The sequence below is a fragment of the Talaromyces rugulosus genome, chromosome I, assembly GCF_013368755.1.
Source record: "Talaromyces rugulosus chromosome I, complete sequence".
Classification (NCBI taxonomy): domain Eukaryota; kingdom Fungi; phylum Ascomycota; class Eurotiomycetes; order Eurotiales; family Trichocomaceae; genus Talaromyces; species Talaromyces rugulosus.
The window spans coordinates 1,984,538-2,003,672 of NC_049561.1; the positions used below are offsets into that span (position 1 = coordinate 1,984,538).

The following is a 19,135-nucleotide window of genomic DNA, read 5'->3' on the forward strand; positions in this document are numbered from 1 at the left end:
AGTGTTGGGGTTCCGCCCTGATGTCACTCAGATGCAATTATGTGGCGATGACATATTATCTCGACGACATCATTCCTGGAGTTGAGCAAGAATAACCGTCGTTCTTTTTATTGAAAATAAAAAGAATATGAATCATCATTTACGAATCATTCAGTATTTGGACTTGAGAAAAAAATATCATTGATTAAATTGCACGTGAAAACGATTCTCAAATGAATGGTAGATATATATTGTATTGACAGCCAAGAAATCAACTCCCATCGAGATGCAAATTCCATTCATGTTTAACGCCAGCGTCGTTCTATTAAAGACTAACCTTCTGTTGGGTATCCACAACGCCGATGCACCCCCGAAACGCAAATAAATGCCGGCAAAGTGGTATATTCAAGATCCAAAAGTCATCAGACATTCAGATATTCAAAATGCAAGTATGCTAAAAGCAGGGCTCTCGTATATTTGAAAGTAAATTAAGCAGCCATACAGCGTGTGCCTTGTTTAGCGTTGATATCGCGGAAGGGCTTCGTCGCCCCTGGCATCTAGGCTGCTGATATGTTCTTCTTCATCCAAGATTGGCGCTGTAGGAGCGGCACTTGGGGCAATATCATGATGGGTATTACCTTCGGGAGAAGATACCGGAGCACTAGCCTCCATCATGAGACGTTGTCGTTCAAGCTCATTTTTGTCGTCGGATTGTGAGTGCGTCGGATAGTCTGAAACACGTGGTTCGCTAGGACCTGGTACAATTGTGTCGACAGACATAGCTGATGACTGCGCAGTCGTGCCATTAACGACTTGTGTTTGAGGCCGATCGTCATAGTGGAATTCTTCTTCAGGAATGTCAGGTGCTGTGGGAGCGGATGCAACTGTTGAGGGGCCCGGAACTCCTTCGTCGGGAGGCTGACTTGGTAAAAGCATGCTCTCTTCTCGCTGGAGTCGAGTTTTTTCGTCTTCAGGTTCATGAGAACTCGGAGCCTGTACAGCCTCTCCTAAAGAATGGAATTGTTGATCATTGGCAGGAGGATATTCGTGCCAATACAAGTCATTTTCGTGGTCATGATAGTTGTTGTGTGGATAATATTCACCGTTGTCGTAAAAGCCCTCTTCATCTGTATACATATTATAATGGGCGTCGGAAGTATCGTAGTCTGCAGATTGAGGATTGGCAGCAGTGTCTGGAGCCGATGCGTTTTCGTCTACTTGCTGTTGCTGCCGTCGATTCGAATCGCGCGTCCCAACCACGACTTCAAACACCACAGCTACAACCCCTTTTTCACGCCGAATTTGGTCTGTATCCAAAATATTGCCGGACCAATTCGATGTCACCGAGCTGTTACCTGTGTCAGAAAAGGAATGGACCTGGCCACTGCTAGAGAAGTTGCTCCCTCCCGAGACCATGTTTAATCGGGGTAGAAAGCGATCCGAGGTAGCTAATTTGCCACGTAGATCAATCACTACTTCGACATAATACCTGAAACTAATCATGGCGCCAGGTACGCGAGTTATGGTAGGGAAGGAGTCTTCGGGTAATCGAATTGATGACTTGATGTTAGCAGTCATGGTCATGGGGTCGACAATTAAAGGCGCAAATGTTTGAGAAAGGTCTTTTCGGAAAACGCTACTACTGCGCCCGGTACCCAAAGATAGTCCACTCAGCCCAGTCCTTGATTTAGGAATGAAGTCTTCATAAACCTTTTTGCCTTCGGCATCCGAAGGCCCAAGAGGTATTGCAGGGTGCATATCAATCCGACCTTGTCGGAATAAGGTGATAATTATCCCATGAGGACTGCGAACTTGACGAGTGTGGTTAATGGTGATTTTCATAGGAATTGTATCGCCAGGCAGGGCTCCCGATCGTGCGAGTTCTGCCGTTGCTGTGATGTTTTTTCCGACTGAGGACGCGGATGTACTGCGCACACTACCAGTTCGATTTGTGTCACCAACCACTTGAAAGCTTTGACTGCTTGTGCTCAAACGACTGGAAGAGCTAATATCGCTCGGTGCAGGGCTCAATGGCGGCACTGGGTCTTGCACGCTGAGCCCATTGGAGGCGGGGTCCTGAATTTGCTCGCCTGATTGGACCTTTTGTTTGAGTTTGGATTTGGATTTTTTGGAGACAGGTTCTAAAGAGACCACTCGAGGTTTCGGGGGCGGAAATGGAGCAACATCCAAATTTTCCAAAACGGTTATTCGGCGGTGGCAAGAAGAAGTAGGTGCGATTGTCGTGGGACGAGTTAGGGTAGATGTAATTATATACGCTATCGTTCCGCGTTCAAACTACAGGTAAAAAAAAAGTCAGTATAAAAGTAGAGCGTTCGTCAAAGGAAGAGGAGGTTGTCACATTTATACTGCTCGGAAGATTGTAGGGCGGCAACTCCAATTCAAATTTGAATTTGTAGATGCCTTCTTTCAGACGACCATCACCACATAGAACCAATTCGTCTTCAAAAAGGGTTGCGAAACCATTTCCCATGTATTCTCCGGCTCTCCTTCCTCTACCGGGGCCCATGAAGCCAACTTCGCGATTCGCTTCGCCTGGTAGAATGGTGTTTTTGAACACCTTGACATAACCGTGCAAGCAGACGACCAGGTGCGTGATACGGACGGGTTTCACGACTTTCAGGACGACTGTGCCCTTTATAATATCGCCTGGGAAGTAAGACCTCCATGGGTCGTCAGGTTGGACATAGTACTCTGAAATATTCCGATTGCGATTTCCAAAGTGCGAGGTCAGTTTATCGACCCATTTGTTCCGTTGGGCTGACGGGGCTGTAGGCTGACCCGACAAGGGTTCTACAGACATGACAATTCATACAGACACGGTGTTGAATCCATATAAAGGTGGTGCTGGGCTGTCGTGCGGGTGTCCGAATCGTGTTTGTCGGGGGGCCTGAGACTGCGACTCGAGGAATTCAGACAGCTAATTTTCTTAAGTCTCCCGTCCCGGTATATCGTAAATGATGTGAAAAATATGAATATTATCGGAGTCGAGAGGTATTGAGGTCGGTGCAGAATAAAATGCTCACGCGAGTGTAGGCAGAATGTCAACGCGGTGTCACGGAACACATTGTATCGGGACGCAACGAGAGGTAGGAATAGTGCGAAGCCGGTTCGGTTCAGAGCGAAAAGAATGGCGGTAAAAGATAAATTTCCGTTGAGTTGCTGGGCGAAAGAATGACTGGACTGCAGCGGAGGTGAGAGGAAGTTACAGGAGGAGGGGGGAAGTGATGCTGCCAGCGAGCGGGGATCGCACACGGCAAATACCCGCGCCGGACTGCGACACAACACGGAGGCGCAACGACGCCCGGTTCGAAGGAGTCGGCAGGCAAAACTCGATATCGATGGTGCGAATATAGGTGAAACGCGGTCGAGGTGGGAAGCGCGCAGCAGTGGAAAGGATGATAATAAGGCGCAGAGAGGATGACGCTGAAGATACGCGTGTCCGGGGTAGGAGCGACTAGAGGCGGAAGCCAAGACACCAAGAGACACGAAGCAGCGCGACAGAAGAAAAACCGCAGCGGTGGAATTGGGCGAGACGAGCGAAGTTAAGCACCGGGAGTCGGGCACAGACAGGTCAAGCTTTTGAGGCGGGCCCTGGCCGGCGCGGCGATTCGCTTTGCCCTGTTAAGGCCCTTTTTAGCCCGGGGGCTGTGCCGTGTTGGGATGGTTTGATCGGATTAGCGACTTGCGTTGTGGTTCTGATTACTGAATTTAAGATTACTCCTCCGTGCTATTTGTACCCGGTCCAGTAAGCAGTTGCTTCCACGTCACCATCGGCCGTTACGCGTCACAGCGAGACGTTTTGCTGGCTTGTTTGTGAACACATCTGCGTCTGGATCGGTGAGGACGGCGATCCTGGGATCCTAGTCAGCCCTGAGCTTGGCGATACAACGGCGTCAATCGGAAAGGAAAAGCTGATGCCAATCCAGTCGTTCAGCCTATGATCTCCTCCGCCCCGTTATCGCCTAGTTTGCTGTGTCTCAAAAAGAAGAACCCTGGTCTTAATTCGCGGTATATTGGGAGAGACTCAAGATGACTGGTCATCGGCAGTGGTCTGTTCTCGCTTCAACTTTCCGCAAAGTTGTTGACTAGCATCGGCTCCTTTTCGAACAAGCAGCACACACACTGTCGCACAACACGGTTTGTTCCTCAGACTCGACTTGGTGATGGCTGTTCGCATCGGCATCAACAAGAAGAAGGAGAAGAAGAAGAAGAACAAACAGCAAGAGCAACCAGGACGGACTTCGCGACTTCCTCCAGCCTCGTGTGGGTCAGCCGTATATGGACTAGCGCCTTTTACTTTGGGCTTACGGCTCAGCAATGACTTCTTACTATGCAGTTCTTCTCCCCATCTCACTGCACATCAATCCAGTCGTTAGAACCAAAAATATGCATGGCCGTATCACCTCACTTTTTCGGGCGTGCATAAGGTGGTCAGGCCACAGATGGATCGCCTCACAGCTAGCGGAACCCCGAGCTCCGCCAGACGTGACTCAGGCAGTCGTCTACCAACTCTGTAGATGTGATGAAGTCCGGCAATTGGATCTTTTGGTCTGATATATTTTTTCAGCGCTTTTGGCGAGACCCTCTCCGAATAACTCGGCTTGGTTTCATCTTGTCAGAACAGTGCAAGGTCGCTCTGAGCTATGAGAAACCGGTCAAGAAACAAATGGCCACGCATAATATCTACAACAAAAGCCCGGGCAGTGCAACCAAAAAATCTCTCTCTATAAGTATCAATATGGAGCAGAAACCCGTCACTGTAGTATGAGGGCAAACGTCTTCGGGTTCGACCTCATTCGCTCTTCGGATATCCGGATGGTGCTGATCAAAAAATGCGAAGCCATGCAACAACAGACAGATCTCCAGCGCTGAACCGTTCAATGAATTAGCTGCTGAGAAAGCATTGATATCTGATGGGTTAGTCGATCATCTATGCACGCGAAGGTGGTGGTTCTGGTACATGTGGGATTCTTTCAATATGGCTGGACCGTGAGCAGCTGCAACCAACTATCTTTTTTTTCACGACAGTCAAAACTACCTTGACCAGATCGCTCAAATAACTGCTCAGATAAGTTTGCTGTTGTCAAACCCTCGTGCAGCAACAGTGCCTGTGATAGAGGCAAAGGCTTATCGCGCTCGAGTCGCTACCGAGGACGGTTATCTTGGCGCCTCAGCTCCACCTCGCAATCTTACACGAACAAACCGCAGCACCCCTAAATCTCATCGCTTTGAGAAACCGCGCGCACCTTTTTTTTCTCTCGAATTTCTTTCATCAGTCGTTAGCAGAGTTTTCTCGGTCTATATTTTGGGTGTTTCTTTGTTTGCCTTCTGTCGATCTAGTTGTCTTTGCGATGGCTCTTAAGAGTGGGTCGTTCGCGACCTTTCTCATCGTCTGCCGTACGTAATTCTGGCCTCTGCTCACTTGCTGGAGACCCTCTTCAGGACGCGGGGTTGTTACTTCTCGGTGCATTTTCAAGCCATATGCGTTTTTATGGCTTGCTCGCATATATGCTCGATGCTGTGCGACGTGGCTAACCTTTCTCTGTGCTTATAGCGACGTGTTTCTTCTTGGGAATCATCTTCTCGCTTTTCCCATATGACTATCCACTGCTCTGGGCTGGGGAGCCCACACCTCCCTCGCACTATGACTACCTCGAAGCTCACCTGCGCTTCCTCCACGCTTCGCCACCGTTGATTCCCCGTATCCTGCATATCGTCATTTTCGTCGGACTTGCCGGCGTGATTACAAAGCTGTACAAACCTTCCGAGTCGAACATGCTCTTTGATGGCGCGAGCCTGGTTCTCTATGTCTGTGGTGTGACTGTTTACATTGCCAATATTGTCAAGGGACTTCGTCTCGTTACTGGCGGACAGTACGGTGTCGACTTGGCCGCAACCGAAGAGGACGCTGAACAAGTTCTTGGTCGGGAAGACAGTCTCAAAGTTCTCGCTGCTAGCAACACCATTCTCGCCCTAATCCTGGTCGGTGTGTTGGTTCTCCAAGCTGGACAATGGTATGCCGAGAGGAAGGACGAACAGGAATCGGCGAAATTCGACAAGAAGAGTGACAACCCGCCCAAGAAAGATCGCGCCGAGTCTCCTGTCGCCACCCGAGCAGCGACCCGTCAAAACAGCAAGAAAAGGCAGTAGTATTACTGTCCCACTGTATCGGTCTCGAACCAGACTTTTCAAAATCCCTTTGCTCATATTATTTACTCGTGGTTGTTGAAATTGGTCTTCAGGTGGTTGAAAAAAGTCGGATTGAAATTATATAATCTGTATCTCCCCGTGGAACTTCGTTTAGCCCTGCCATTTGTACAGTGAGGGCCATTTTTTTTTAAATGACATTAAAGGCAATGTCTTAGTCTCCATTAGGAAAAGTGCTTATCTGACGATGACTACCTAAACTATTTCAAGGTTGAAACTTGAATTTAAAGAAAATATGTCTTACCACTAGGAAATAGACAAAGTAAGGAAAAATGGCACGTAAGAAAACTACCTAGTATCCTAGTTATTGGCTTATTGGCCAGCCGGGGCAATCAAAGTGTTTTGAGGCTGTTGGTTCCATGTCTTTGTCAATACCGTCAAATTTATTTGGCGCCTATTTATTGAAATAGGAGGTGGTTCAAAGTGCTATAGTACAGAGCTTCTGTCAGGCTAAAGTAAACGCACCAGTACGTACTGCACATCCGATGCTAAAGTCGGCGGCAGGGTATCAAGCGCCAAAGGCCTAAAAGTGATATGCTGGCCTCTTGTTTACTTATATAAAAAGCAGCAACACACACACATATACGATAAATCGTACTTTTTGGTGAATTCAATCAAAGAAAGAAATAAGGAAAAAAAAAAGAATTTGTAGTCATTGCTCGTGTTGTCGATAATTGGCCAAAAATGAGGGTATTTTATTGTGCCACAAGAAAATCGCAAAGTAGATTGGTGTCATGAGTCGTTTGCTGGAGATTGCCAGTTTCAAGTTAAAGCTAGCTGTTGTCCGTTTGGGTCAGTGCTAGTTTGAGGTCTCCGGAACGTAGACCCTTGTATCCGATTTTGAGAAGGAAAATGGACTAAGAGGTATGTCCGGGGTGCGAGGACTAAGTGCCTTTGCAAATAGCCCATCAGTTGAGTCTGTACTCTCAGTGCGCGTTAGGGTATCCATGAAACCAAAATCCGCGGCACTGTTCTGTGCTTTTTGGAGTACTGGCGGGGGTTGATGTGATACAATCCGTTTCGTCTCTATTCCGGATGATTGCGGCGCATGACGGAAAGAGTTAAATGAAGAGATGGCGACATCAGAAGTCTCCGGAGATAGGAGATGGTTTCGTTCGTCGCCGTCACGGTGAATGTTGCTCCCTAAGACGAAATCAGTGCCGTTAGCAATCGATTGAAGTAGTACAATAATGTAATGCCATTATTACCTTCTGCTCTCTTTGTCAGATCTTTCTCACTAGTCTCCAATTTCAACCCCTTCAACTTATCCCCTAAGCTGCGACCACCAGTTGGCGAAACAGGTGTGGACACCTGAAAAGAAGACGAAGGAGTGGCCTGGGAAGGGGAAGAAATGCTTTGCGCTGGGGTGGAAACCGAAACGCCGTAGTTGGTTTCAATCCATTCCTTCTCCTGGATGGCCATCTGCAAGGCGACACCTTCGACATTTTCAAGAGATTCATCCTTGATTTCCCTCTCCAAAGCCTGAAGTCGCTTCTTCGCCCAAATGGTATGCAAGACTCCCTTCTTTCCTGCGGTTCGCGCAGTGGCGCCAAGTTCCGGCGGAAAGATGGCGGGCAAAGGGTTGATTTGGATAGACTGCGGTTGCTTGACAGTGGCCGCCGAGTTGGGATGTTGCGTGTAGGTCAACGAGATCACAGGCGGGACAGTCGTTCCGGGAGGCAGCAAGAAATAGAAGCGGCGCGTACTATCGCTTGTCTGTTCGTCGGCGGGCAGGACGGTCGTCTTCTCATGCCATGAAACATGCCACGAGCCTGACTGTGAGGACGAGATATCGTCATCTTCCCATTCGACCATCAAGATCTTAGTGCCCTCGTTGCCTTTTCCGGCTTCGAACTCAAAGCGCGCCAGGGCCGCGATGGACAGGCTGCTCTCCGAGGCAAGACGAGGTGTCTCCAGCGACGGCAGGTCGTCGTCGGCAGCGAAACTGCGAGACATGGTTTCAAGGGGTTGATTTGCACGTCAGAAAACCTGCGCGTGTCAACAACCTGGTGCGACGGTAGGCCTCTCAGAGATTGAGGGGGCCAAGAGCATGAGGATAGGCAGGAGGGAGGGGCGGGGGTTGGGAAAGCGTGGAAAGGAGGGGAAATCACGGGATCTCTTTGAAGCAATCTCATCACAGCTAATATATTATTATGCAGCAAGTAATCAGTCTAGTCGACCGTGCTGTCCAGTGAGTGTCGACCTGGCCATTCTCGCCCGCAGTGCACCATCAAATCAGGCCTCGCGGCCGCATTGCGATCTGCATTGTTTCTAATTATAGTATCGCATATCGCCTAGCCGGCGGTTAGGTCCCGGACATTCGTTTTTCCCGGTCCGTTTGCGTCGTCTTATTGTTTCCCAATCAGGGCAATGCCGGTCGAGATGGCATGCAGTTGATAATTATCTCTCAGTAGGAGGGAAATAAAGGATTTTATTCTTTTTGCCTTTTTTTGGGCGACAAAGATTCGTCTACACCTATTTGATGCGTATACGCTGGATATTAGATAACCCTAACCCTAACCCTAGTGATCCCGATAACTCTACTTAACCCTAACCTTGCTCCAGACCTTGCGATTGGAAGGCTGCCCAAACAAATTACACTCGCCTCAGACTACCCATTCTCAACCTGTGGTCCACTTTGATCGACGTCTGTCGTAATAATAGCATCAACTGAGTTTCTTCAGGGCCCTGCTACGAGCATCCAGGGGCAAACTGTTCTCAGAGTTCAATGGTGAAAACAAAACGATTGGTATCGAGATCGTTTAAGATCTCGATACGTTTCTTCAGAGTCTGCAGCTGCAGGTTATTAGCGCCGAAGCTAAGAGGCTCTACTCTATAATCTTCCGTCGAGAGTATGATTGGCTTGAAGGCCGTTGATAGCTCGATGCATAACATCACTCTGAACTCCTCGATTGGCGCTAAGTAGGGAGCCAGTTGGATGGAAGCGCGATGTGTGAAGAAAGCTAGTGAGAAGCCGGTTGTTTGAGAAATGCAGGTACTGCGAATCACGGCGAAGCTCTTCGTTCGCATCGTGTCGACGGCGCGTATGTGCATATCAGTACTTGAACTAATAGTTTGTTGATACCATGCCACTAGCCTTGTCGAGGCACCGTTTGGTCTCGGTGGCTAGTTACTATTCGCTTTGCTCATTTCAAAAACAATTCGATGTGGCCTATATTAAATATTCTATATAGACTTGTCAGCTCGTTTGGTCGAGTATCGGTTGCTCATGTAGAGCGCAGCGCTATCAGTCAGGTTACATTCCATGAACCATGGACACAAGCGCTTCAAACTCACGCCCCAAAACAAGCCCCAGTTTGCTAAGGTAGCTCTGCTGCAATAATACTTCCAAGCCACGGCGATCTATAGGCCAAATGAAAGTCGGTGAATTGATGATAGCCAGCAGTTGGGCGTATCCGAAGCCAAGCCTTAGTGCACGGCGGGTCCTGTCGACACTCGAAACAAGTCGAAACAGGGGAGCCGCGCGCTTTCTCCTCTGCAGCCAACCAGAGCGTCTCAGCACCAGGCACCTCAGCGCCGTGCTGAAACACTCTAAGAGGGAAACAAAGCCTGAAGCTACATCATTCGCACGAGAGCACTGCTTGAGGCTTGCTCCAGATAGCGCGCGGGAACTCAAACAAACCACTGTTGTCGTCGGCGGTTACCAAACCAGGAAATGTGTGTATATAATGTGCGGCCATATCCCAGCTATCTAGAAATCGAAAACCCTCAAGTATTTGAATTCTATTGTTGTGACGTCTTTTTTCTCTTGTTCTTTCTTTCCTTGCGATTCTTCTATTTCGGCCCACTCATTTGTGCATACTTTTGCCCTTTTCTTCCCTTTACTTGATTTGTCGAGTCGCAGCACTCTATTCTGGTCCGATTGTCTGGTTATAATCTGCTTCCCGAATAGACTTGCCTCGCCCCCGAGACCAAAGACAGTTGACCTGGCTGACGGCTCTCGGAAAAACATTCAAGAGTAAGTCTCTTGGGATTCTGCGCCGCTAGGGCAGCCCGGCCGTTTTCGGTTAGTGTATTTTTCTAACGTGCGCGGTCACAGACTTGTATTAATACTTTACGTTTCGGCCTTACACGTATTACGACCGTCATCAGCATACACCACGCCAGATCTATTGTCTGTTAAGGGTGTGATCACAGTCCACAGCCACTGGTCTGACTACGGACAACTAGTCTCTTTTCATGTGGTTGGACGATAACGCCTTGTGACTTGCATCTGGGGCTCCATCGCTTTTATTTCTCAATTTCTTATTCCGACTTATTACACCCCTTCTCCCTCCGGTTCCGCGTCCACTTTCACAAACAGACCAAGTCCCCAGCCAAACTCCTGCTTTGACTAGAACATTCGGTCACAGTCACCTTGCAATCGCTTTATTCAAGTCGCGACTGACTGGCTTCTTCCCTCAACAAAAAAAGTCCGACCTTCATCTTAATCTTCAGAACGCGCTCCGCTTAGCTCTCGAAGATGGCTCCGACCAAGCCAACGCTTCACCCACTCAAAACTCCTAAAAACACTGCATTTCCCTCGGAGATTCAGAGTGCCACACCCTCTTCGATATCCGATATAAAGAGTGACCCAATATCGACTCCTATCACTCCTCCGCTCGCCTACACCGAATTCCTCAAAGCCATGACCCCCGTCTTCACGAGTCCATCCAGTCCCGGGGTTAGCTTCCCCCGATACCCTATTGAGAAAATAAGCACACCAACGTCTCAACCTGCCTCGGCAACATTGCCTTCATTTGCCAAGGGAGAAACTGTCAAGTCCGCAACATTTCCTCCGAAATATTTACACACCCCGCTTTCAGCAAAATCTCCTATCGGGCGGCGACGTATGAAGGTGTCACCCATCAAGACATCTTTCAAAGGAGCATCACCAACCACAAAGTCACCTCTAAGCGCCTCGGCTCTTCGGTCTCCGTACACACAATCCGAGTGGAAGCTAAGATACGTTGAAACACCTCGCAGTGCGTGCGGGAAATCAGTCAGTGTGAAACAAGTTGTCACTAGAACGGTTACCTATAAGCGGACTCCTTTGGAGCAGCCTCCGAAAGGAAAGCGGCGGAAGACTACCCAAGTTTAAAGATCTCTATATTTGGGTTCTACGCACAAGATTTTGCATCGTTGAACGCGCATTTATGATACCTCAGTTCTTCTCTGGAACATCTATATATGAGGTACCAAATGCCGTGTCTATTGGAAATGAAATTACGGGAGTCGGATTTTACTGGGGCATAAGGAAGCGGAGTCTGACGGTTCTTTCATTCCTGGGGATTTTTCTATTGCAGGGCGTTGGCCGGGAAGACCGGTTTTTCTTTTTTCTCTGATTTTTCATTGGTTTGATTGCTGCGGGCATGGGGTTAGTTTGACTGGTTCAAGCTATTGGTTCTGTCTAATGATATGTGCATGCTGGTCAAATCAGTCTATGAATAGCACGGTTGTGTTGGAAAAAGCCCCCCCCCCCCATGTTAGAGCTGCATTGATGTGTGTCCATGACGATCTTGTTTTCTTGTTAGAGTATTAATGAGCCATGCCATGTATATTCCTTGCGTCATTTCATGTAATCTATATCCCACAAGTAAATGAGAATGGAAACGAATGACCGTAGTCCACGTCTAGCCACAGCATGCGAGTCATGGCCATCTGCTTTGTTGTTAACTAGTATACATATACATGAATAGATATTGATGTGTCCCGTCACGTCTGTTGGGTTTTCCCGTCCGAGTATTGTTCTAATTGCTTCTATTTCCCTTCCCAACGGCAAAAACAGCCCCATGCTAAGGTTTGATGCCGGCGGCAACATGAACAGATTGATATTAATAGAGTTGACGTTATACATATCCATGAGTCAATAAATCTTCCGCTCGGTTACGATTCATCCTTCCGGGTTTTTCTCCAATGATAGAGAGATGAGACTACACACACCACTACATATGCACTCCCCTCGTGGTAAACTAGGGCGGAATGACTAGCGGGTGTTTTGTTGGTTGGGTTTTCATCTAGCAACTGTACAAAATACGGCCATTCATGCGCAACGACAATTCTATACCGCTCTTCGGAAATAGCTTTCGGAGCCTCTCCATGTGTTTAGTATGGCATGACTCGCAGGAAGTTCCAACATCCAGTATGCAGAGATGATACGTTGGGTGCTTACTCCCACGAGCTTGGGCCTTTGGGAAAAGGTTATGGCTGGGAAGTCGGGCATGTAGGAAACAAAGAAAAAAGAAAGAAAAAGACACTAGACACCATGCTTTACATGCTAAGCATCATGTTTTGTTAAATTGCGATATTTACGGAGTACGTTTATCACAAGATTAAAATATGGGCATTGGACGATACCGGGTCGTAATGGCTTTTTGGCTTATTACAATAAATACATCCTCACCTGGTCAAGCACAGAAATTGACAAACAACATTCCTGGTATGGAGCAAAAAGGCTGCGTCATTCACGATTTATTAGACTTTGGACCCACTAGGCTTAGTAGTATTACACATTACAATACGCGGGCCGTATGGGCCCGTCTCGGGCAGGTATGAGCGGACCATGGAACCACACAGCATAGCCTTTCAGACTGGCTCCACCTGGGTATGCTCACGAGAGAAGCCCGACGTTGAAAGCAATAATGCTAGAAATGGTGATTAATAAGAATCACAAGTCTGCCTTGCTTCACACCATTTATTTGCGAGGGCCTCGTTGTGCATTACTCAGTCTTGGCCGGCCAATGGCATCGTCCAGAGCGAGATTCTGCAGAAAACAATATCCCGGTCACGACGTGGCAAGATCACCAAGCCAATGCAAGAAAAGTGGGATCGGCCATGGAATAGAAGCCTTGGGGGGTAGTAGCAATAGCCAGGGGCCTAAGTCCGCTCTACACATGCAGCCCGAGTCGTCCAGGCCAGTAAGAAAGCGCATAGCCTCCGTCCATTTTTCAGTCTACCCGACTGTAGTTATAATGTCTACTGCAACGAGACTAGACTGGTGTGTTATTTACAAGCTCGTACAAGGGAACCCTTCAGCTGGAAGGTTTGAGAGTATCCGACTGGACACAGCACCAATAAAACCATGCGAAGAAACCAGAAACCGTACTCCGTACAGCTGAGTGGATGTTTAGAGGCCCAGTAAAGCCGCGGTCCACCCACCGGCCCCACCAGCGGGCAACCAGCGATCCAGTTCCCATCGAAGATTAAGCGCCGGCGCTTTCCCTCTTGAGGAATATAGTGGGGCATAGCTAGCACACCCCAGCAATAGACTCCCATGCGCCCGCTACAATTGGCTAGTCCTCTGACCTCCTTATGCGGGGATCATGCTGCTAGCTTGTTTAGTCCGTCTCACCAACGGTACAACTACACCGCGCAACGCATCAGGAATCAAGGCCTGCTTTTTGTTAAGCCAACAATGAACAGTCGGCTTTACCGCTTCATTCTCGAAGCGTACTGTGGTATATTACCCTCAAAACGAGGGACTCCTTGGTAACCTTGGGAGCCGCTTTCGCTTTCTTTCCGTGGTATTCCCGAAACCGAAACTCTCCGTAGCCTCAATACACCAGGAAGGGAGGGGTAAGATAATATAGATTGTCCTGCTTATCATTTGAAATGCGATCACGTAGTACACGTACATGCTCTAACAGATCTAGCTATTAACTAGGCTGCCAATCCTAGTTGCGGTCATCATGTGGACGGCGACGCACAAAGACGGGATGCACTCTCCATGTATGATCCCGTAGTAAGGGTCGCATGCATCGGCATTATTTCTTCTTCCCCTCTCCAGACTACGGCCACTGTACTCCTAAATAGGATAAGGCCTCTATGCATCTGCATGCTGACTTGCAACGAGTATTTCCACACACGGAGGAGATCAGCTGCCCAGAATCCTTGGAAGTTGGAACTTTGTAGCATGTTTTCGTCTCCTGCACGATAACGGTTGCTATTGGCCGAGGCCGAGTGTGATGTGGCCAGGGGACCCGTGGGAGTGGTAGGTCCGGGCACGGAAAGTCTGAAGATGCCATTTTTGGAAACATGTCGGCGCTAACCTTGCCTAAATAAGAATCCCGTTTGCCAATCACTTTTAGGACCGCAGTGATGAAGCCCGTCGGTGGCCATCCGCCCAGAACTCGGAAATTGATGTATAGACCATGGCCAATACGAAATTGTGTATTTTATTTGCTTCCATTCGTGTCGAAACTAACTGTGAAGGAAAGAATGGGGCTGATCAGGGTATTCCTCCAACGGGTGTTATTCAGACCCAATATTCAAGCCTGTCGCGTTAGTCCAATTAAAAACGTTCAAAGCAAATTAGTACATATGTAGTTAGATTCTATGGTTTCGTGCATCCTTGTGCTCCTGTTACCCGTCATTGGCCTGTCAAGTGATAGTGCGAAATAGTACGTTTCACGTAAGCGCCCATCAAGTGACACTGTTCTATTCATAGAACACTAACCCATCAATCGCTAATAATATATGGATAGCGTCTTTATATATAGAAACATAATCTCCACTCTTGTCCTTTTTTAATACAACCTCACGCCGCATCCCCTCTGCTCTCTGGTGATTTTGTACGGGATTCTGTTGCCAAAAAATGACCTTAAGAGTCTAGCTCGGCGTAACCAGCATAAAAAAACCAGCGGCGACCTCCGACTGGTAGGTTGTCTTCCCCCTCGTCGATACACAAAAAAATATTGACCGCTTGTCCTAGTTTCTATTCACTACTTGGCACTTACCCCGGCCGAAGATCGTATCAAAGTTTGTTAAAAACCAATAGCAATTGATCAATTTCACCGGTTATCTACCTTGTTCGGACATAGCTACCTACATGGTCATGTAATCGGGACTAACTTCCCCTCTTCCCCTCTCTCATCGTGCTATTGTTTCTTTTTTTGTCTATCCCTAGATCTTGTTTACCCTTTCCGATTCGTCCTCGTTAACAAAGCAAGTTGGTTTATTTATAGCTTCATGCTCGCTAACGCTGCCTGCTCCCCTAGCTTCATGTTCCTGATTTACATGCACCAGTCGTTGAGCTCGCCGGGGTGATCTTCCAGATGCACGTTCTTGTCACATCTCCAAATGCATGTTACGGAGACGGTAGAGCTATGAAAAAGTCTCTCATTGATCGAAATGTTTCTATTTTACGATACATTGACGCAAGAAAAGCTATGTCTATCCCTATCTGGAGCTTGTCAAGCGTGCTTTTCGGGCGCGAGGTTGGCGATGGCCCATCACTTGACATGGGACACTACTGCAAGTCTTGATTTCTATATTTATCTATTGTTCACGGTATGTAATATGTTTATGTTGTTTTGTGACTGTCAGGTATGTACGCTGTAATCATACCTGCCTGTACTTTTCAAGTACTGTCAAGCCAAATAAGCGTTCCATCACATCATTGATGGTATTATTGGGAGTAGCTGCTGTTACTACGTAGTAAAGGAATACTTAACAGACTGGACTGGCAGGAAGCAAAGCGAAAGGGACCCCCTTCAGCTACATGAAAAGTTCGTCCAAAGGATGGTGAAAGCCTGGCGACCGAGTGCGGCCAAGGATTTAAGATCCCGTCAGGTGTGTCTGGTTGGGTAGATTGACATCAAGGGAGACATTATACAAGGGCAGTGGATGGATGACTAATTCAAGAAATGAAATCTAGGAACGATTTATGTTGATACTGGAGCAAGTGTTGTAAAGAACGAATGAATACATTATGCCATTACTAGATAATTCAAAACAAGAGTCTAATCAATAAAAAAACCAGACGCATGCAGAACAATTAGATATACGAGTTGCTGCATGGTATTTCGGGGGCTTTCAAACAGCTGCATCGGTGATGCCGGGAAGGTTGTCGAGTCGGTTGTTAATAGCGCCATTGTACCGGACAAGGATTTTCGATCGGTTGGAACCAGAGTCGACTGAAAGAAGGACTCGGGTGAGAATTGTCGATAATAGTTCCAACATGATAAAAGAGTGGAGGGATGACATAAATCATCCAGGTGCGGGAACCGGCCCGGAATGAAGACACGACCAAATTGAAAATGATGACCCAGATTGAGCTGCCTCCGTTATAAGAGTCTGGAATTTGCCCCATGCAATTTTTTAATGATGTTCACAGGAGGAAAGCAAGGGCACCTGCAACAGCCATGCCAAATCCTTGTGGTACAGAGAAAGAGCCAGCACCACCAGCAAAGGCAGAAAAAGTAGCACTGGGGCCGGGGTGAGGCGCGGGAGTAGCAACAGCGCGAGAAGCGGACGTAGTGCTAGGTGTGTGCGAGGGCTTAACAACTACGAAAGACGAGTGTGCCTCAACGTGGTAGGAGACGTGAGGACGTGCCTCTGAAGATGGCTTGGCGGTGTGGACTCGGACAGCAGAGTAAGCAGCGCTGGATTGGGCGGCGTAGCTGATGTGCGCATGGGCTGGGTAGGCCTCACCTTCACCACGCTGAGCACCTGGGGTTGATCCAAGGGGTTTGGGGTAGCCTTGGCCGAATTCAGGTTGGGGAGCGGCAGATTGTGGTCGTGCTTGAGGATAGGGAGTCTCGTGGTTGTGGAATGTGCACGGGGTTTCTCGCGCTCCCTGGCGGTCTGGGTGAGGGGGTTCTTCCTGGGGCTGGGCTGGGACTGGATGCGCAGCAGGGGGTGGAGCATGGGGCTCCTCGTGGTGAGACTGTTCTTGTTGAGGATACTCTTGAGGAACCTGTTGTGGGGGGGCATGGGGCTCCTCGTGATGAGGCTCTTGTTGAGGATACTCTTGAGGAACCTGTTGAGGGGGGGCATGGGGCTCCTCGCTATGAGGCTCTTCGTGGGGAGGCTCTTCGTGGTGAGGATACTCTTGAGGAACCTGTTGAGGGGGGGCATGGGGCTCCTCGCTATGAGGCTCTTCGTGGGGAGGCTCTTCGTGGTGAGGATACTCTTGAGGAACCTGTTGAGGGGGGGCATGGGGCTCCTCGCTATGAGGCTCTTCGTGGGGAGGCTCTTCGTGGTGAGGATACTCTTGAGGAACCTGTTGTGGGGGGCCATGGGGTGCTGGAGGAGCAGGCTCTGGCTTCTCCTCCTTTGGTGCAGGTGGAGCGTGGTGTTCAGGGCCAGTAGCTGGGCCTGGTCCACCTTCCGGGGTTGGAATCTCAGCAGAGGGTCCTGGGACATGGTGTTGAGGTTCAGAGTGCTGGCCGGGAGGAAGCTGCTCAGGTCCATGCTCACCACCCTCTTCGTGAGGTGGTGCACCGTGGGGAGGAACACCATGGGGAGGCCCCTCAGGAGGAGGGCCTCCGTGAGGGAACGGGGGTGGTGGCGGCGGGGGAGCAATGTAGTTGTCCTGCTCCGAAGCAGCCTGACCCTGGTAGTCAGCCACTTGGGTGATGACGATGTTGTCGTTTTTGTATCCGCCGTCAATCTCGTTATCTCCGCCATTAGTGTGTGGTCCCTTTTGTGCATTGAAGTTGTGAGGGCCACTGATAGGAGAGTTGACATCAGGAGAGATGGTCGGAGAGTTGAACTTGGGAGAGTTGATATTGGACGCGGCGTCGTGGGCATCAAATCCAGCAGAGGGGTCAAATCCAGACGCACCATCACGAGGAACGTTCAGAGCACCCGCACTGGGACCTTGGTCGGGGCCATGACCCTCGGGTTTCTTGTTAGGCTTGTTGAAGCCGTCGGCGAGCAAATCATGGTCATACGTATCTCCTAGAAAATCGCCCTTCTCAGTGTTGCCGCCCAAGAAATCGAGCACGCCAGAGTCGTGGGGGTGGCCATGCTCCTGTGATTGTGCAACGGCAGCCAATACGGCCAAGGGAATTGCTGTGTAGATGGTCTTCATCTTGGTGTTTTGAAATTAGTATCGTCTGTCACGCACCGGCTCGTAGGGTAAAAAAAGTAATAATGAATGACTAGTCTAAAGGAACGACTGGAACGAAAAGAAACTACAGAAAAGACCACTCAAATCGGTCTATTGTCAACGCTTTCGCTGATCACGAAGAAGAAGAAAAACGAAGTGAAGCCAGCGCTGTCGAGCTGCTTTATTTCTAATCCGGAACATCGCGAAGAACTCCTTCTGGCGTGTTGGAAAGCCCACGAATGAAGGACCATCACAAAAATGCAAGCTCGCAATAGAGCACATAAGTCGAGAATGTCACGAAGAATGGCCTATACGGTGAACTCCTACAAACGCTTGGTTGTTCGAGCCCTTGGTTGCCCAGAATGGCAAGACCATAACATGCCGCCGCGTCGGAACACGTTCGGTATGGACATATTCTCGCGTCGCAATGCAACGCTGGCTTTGTCTACTACGATCAATAATTCAATACAAAGTCAGACGACCTTATAACAAGGGCTGGAGGCGGCGCCCCGTCATGATTTCATTGGCATCTACACCGCCAACTGCAAGCCTGGACAGAGGTGGCGCAGGGAGGGAGATTTGCAACGAGCACGGCCATGAACGTTTATCCTCTTAGGAAGAAGACGCCTATTCGGCATTTTACTCAATCCTGCATCTGCATGAGCATGAGGAACTCGCAGTCTACGCAGGTGGGCTCTACTTCGCTTATATGTATCCCGTCATCAGCATCCCCAATCCATCGCCCTCACCAAAGAGGACTCAACGGAAAGGAAACTTCCTATCGAGGAATGTCGGTCTCCAGAATCAAGAGACCCCGAAGGGTCATGGCAACACATCGCCGTGGGGAAAGGCTGAACGATGGTCGTGGCTGACTCTGTTACTTTTTGATGAGGAAAGAAAAGAAAAAAGAGAGGGAAAACTCGGATTGGTTGTGCGAGTTGAAATACCCGGCGCGCCGTCACGTGGCCCGGCGTTATGTTGTTGCGGGCCGCGGTTGCCTGCTTAGAGAGCCTAGTCCTACTGCTACAACTTCCAACTGCAACTTCAAATAGAACCGAATTGATTCACTCCTTTTCTCCTGTTCTATTGCGTGAC

General features: G+C 48.9%; 5 protein-coding genes across 5 annotated transcripts; 2 read left to right on the top strand and 3 right to left on the bottom strand.

Annotated features, from left to right (window-relative positions):
• Positions 1 to 495: 495 nt before the first annotated feature.
• Positions 496 to 2,800, bottom strand: TRUGW13939_00667 (uncharacterized protein; the record flags this gene model as incomplete). The annotated part of the gene is made up of 2 exons (XM_035483874.1): positions 496 to 2,274; positions 2,339 to 2,800. The coding sequence occupies 2 exons, from the start codon at positions 2,798 to 2,800 to the stop codon at positions 496 to 498; spliced, it is 2,241 nt and encodes a 746-aa protein (XP_035339767.1).
• A 2,551-nt stretch (positions 2,801 to 5,351) lies between these two features.
• Positions 5,352 to 6,150, top strand: TRUGW13939_00668 (uncharacterized protein; the record flags this gene model as incomplete). The annotated part of the gene is made up of 2 exons (XM_035483875.1): positions 5,352 to 5,397; positions 5,555 to 6,150. The coding sequence occupies 2 exons, from the start codon at positions 5,352 to 5,354 to the stop codon at positions 6,148 to 6,150; spliced, it is 642 nt and encodes a 213-aa protein (XP_035339768.1).
• An 856-nt stretch (positions 6,151 to 7,006) lies between these two features.
• TRUGW13939_00669 (uncharacterized protein) lies at positions 7,007 to 8,163 on the bottom strand (the record flags this gene model as incomplete). The annotated part of the gene is made up of 2 exons (XM_035483876.1): positions 7,007 to 7,350; positions 7,416 to 8,163. The coding sequence occupies 2 exons, from the start codon at positions 8,161 to 8,163 to the stop codon at positions 7,007 to 7,009; spliced, it is 1,092 nt and encodes a 363-aa protein (XP_035339769.1).
• A 2,527-nt stretch (positions 8,164 to 10,690) lies between these two features.
• Positions 10,691 to 11,308, top strand: TRUGW13939_00670 (uncharacterized protein; the record flags this gene model as incomplete). Its single annotated transcript, XM_035483877.1, has 1 exon — positions 10,691 to 11,308. The coding sequence occupies one exon, from the start codon at positions 10,691 to 10,693 to the stop codon at positions 11,306 to 11,308; it is 618 nt and encodes a 205-aa protein (XP_035339770.1).
• Positions 11,309 to 16,315: 5,007 nt separating this feature from the next.
• TRUGW13939_00671 (uncharacterized protein) lies at positions 16,316 to 18,022 on the bottom strand (the record flags this gene model as incomplete). The annotated part of the gene is made up of 1 exon (XM_035483878.1): positions 16,316 to 18,022. The coding sequence occupies one exon, from the start codon at positions 18,020 to 18,022 to the stop codon at positions 16,316 to 16,318; it is 1,707 nt and encodes a 568-aa protein (XP_035339771.1).
• Between the last annotated feature and the right edge of the window lie 1,113 nt (positions 18,023 to 19,135).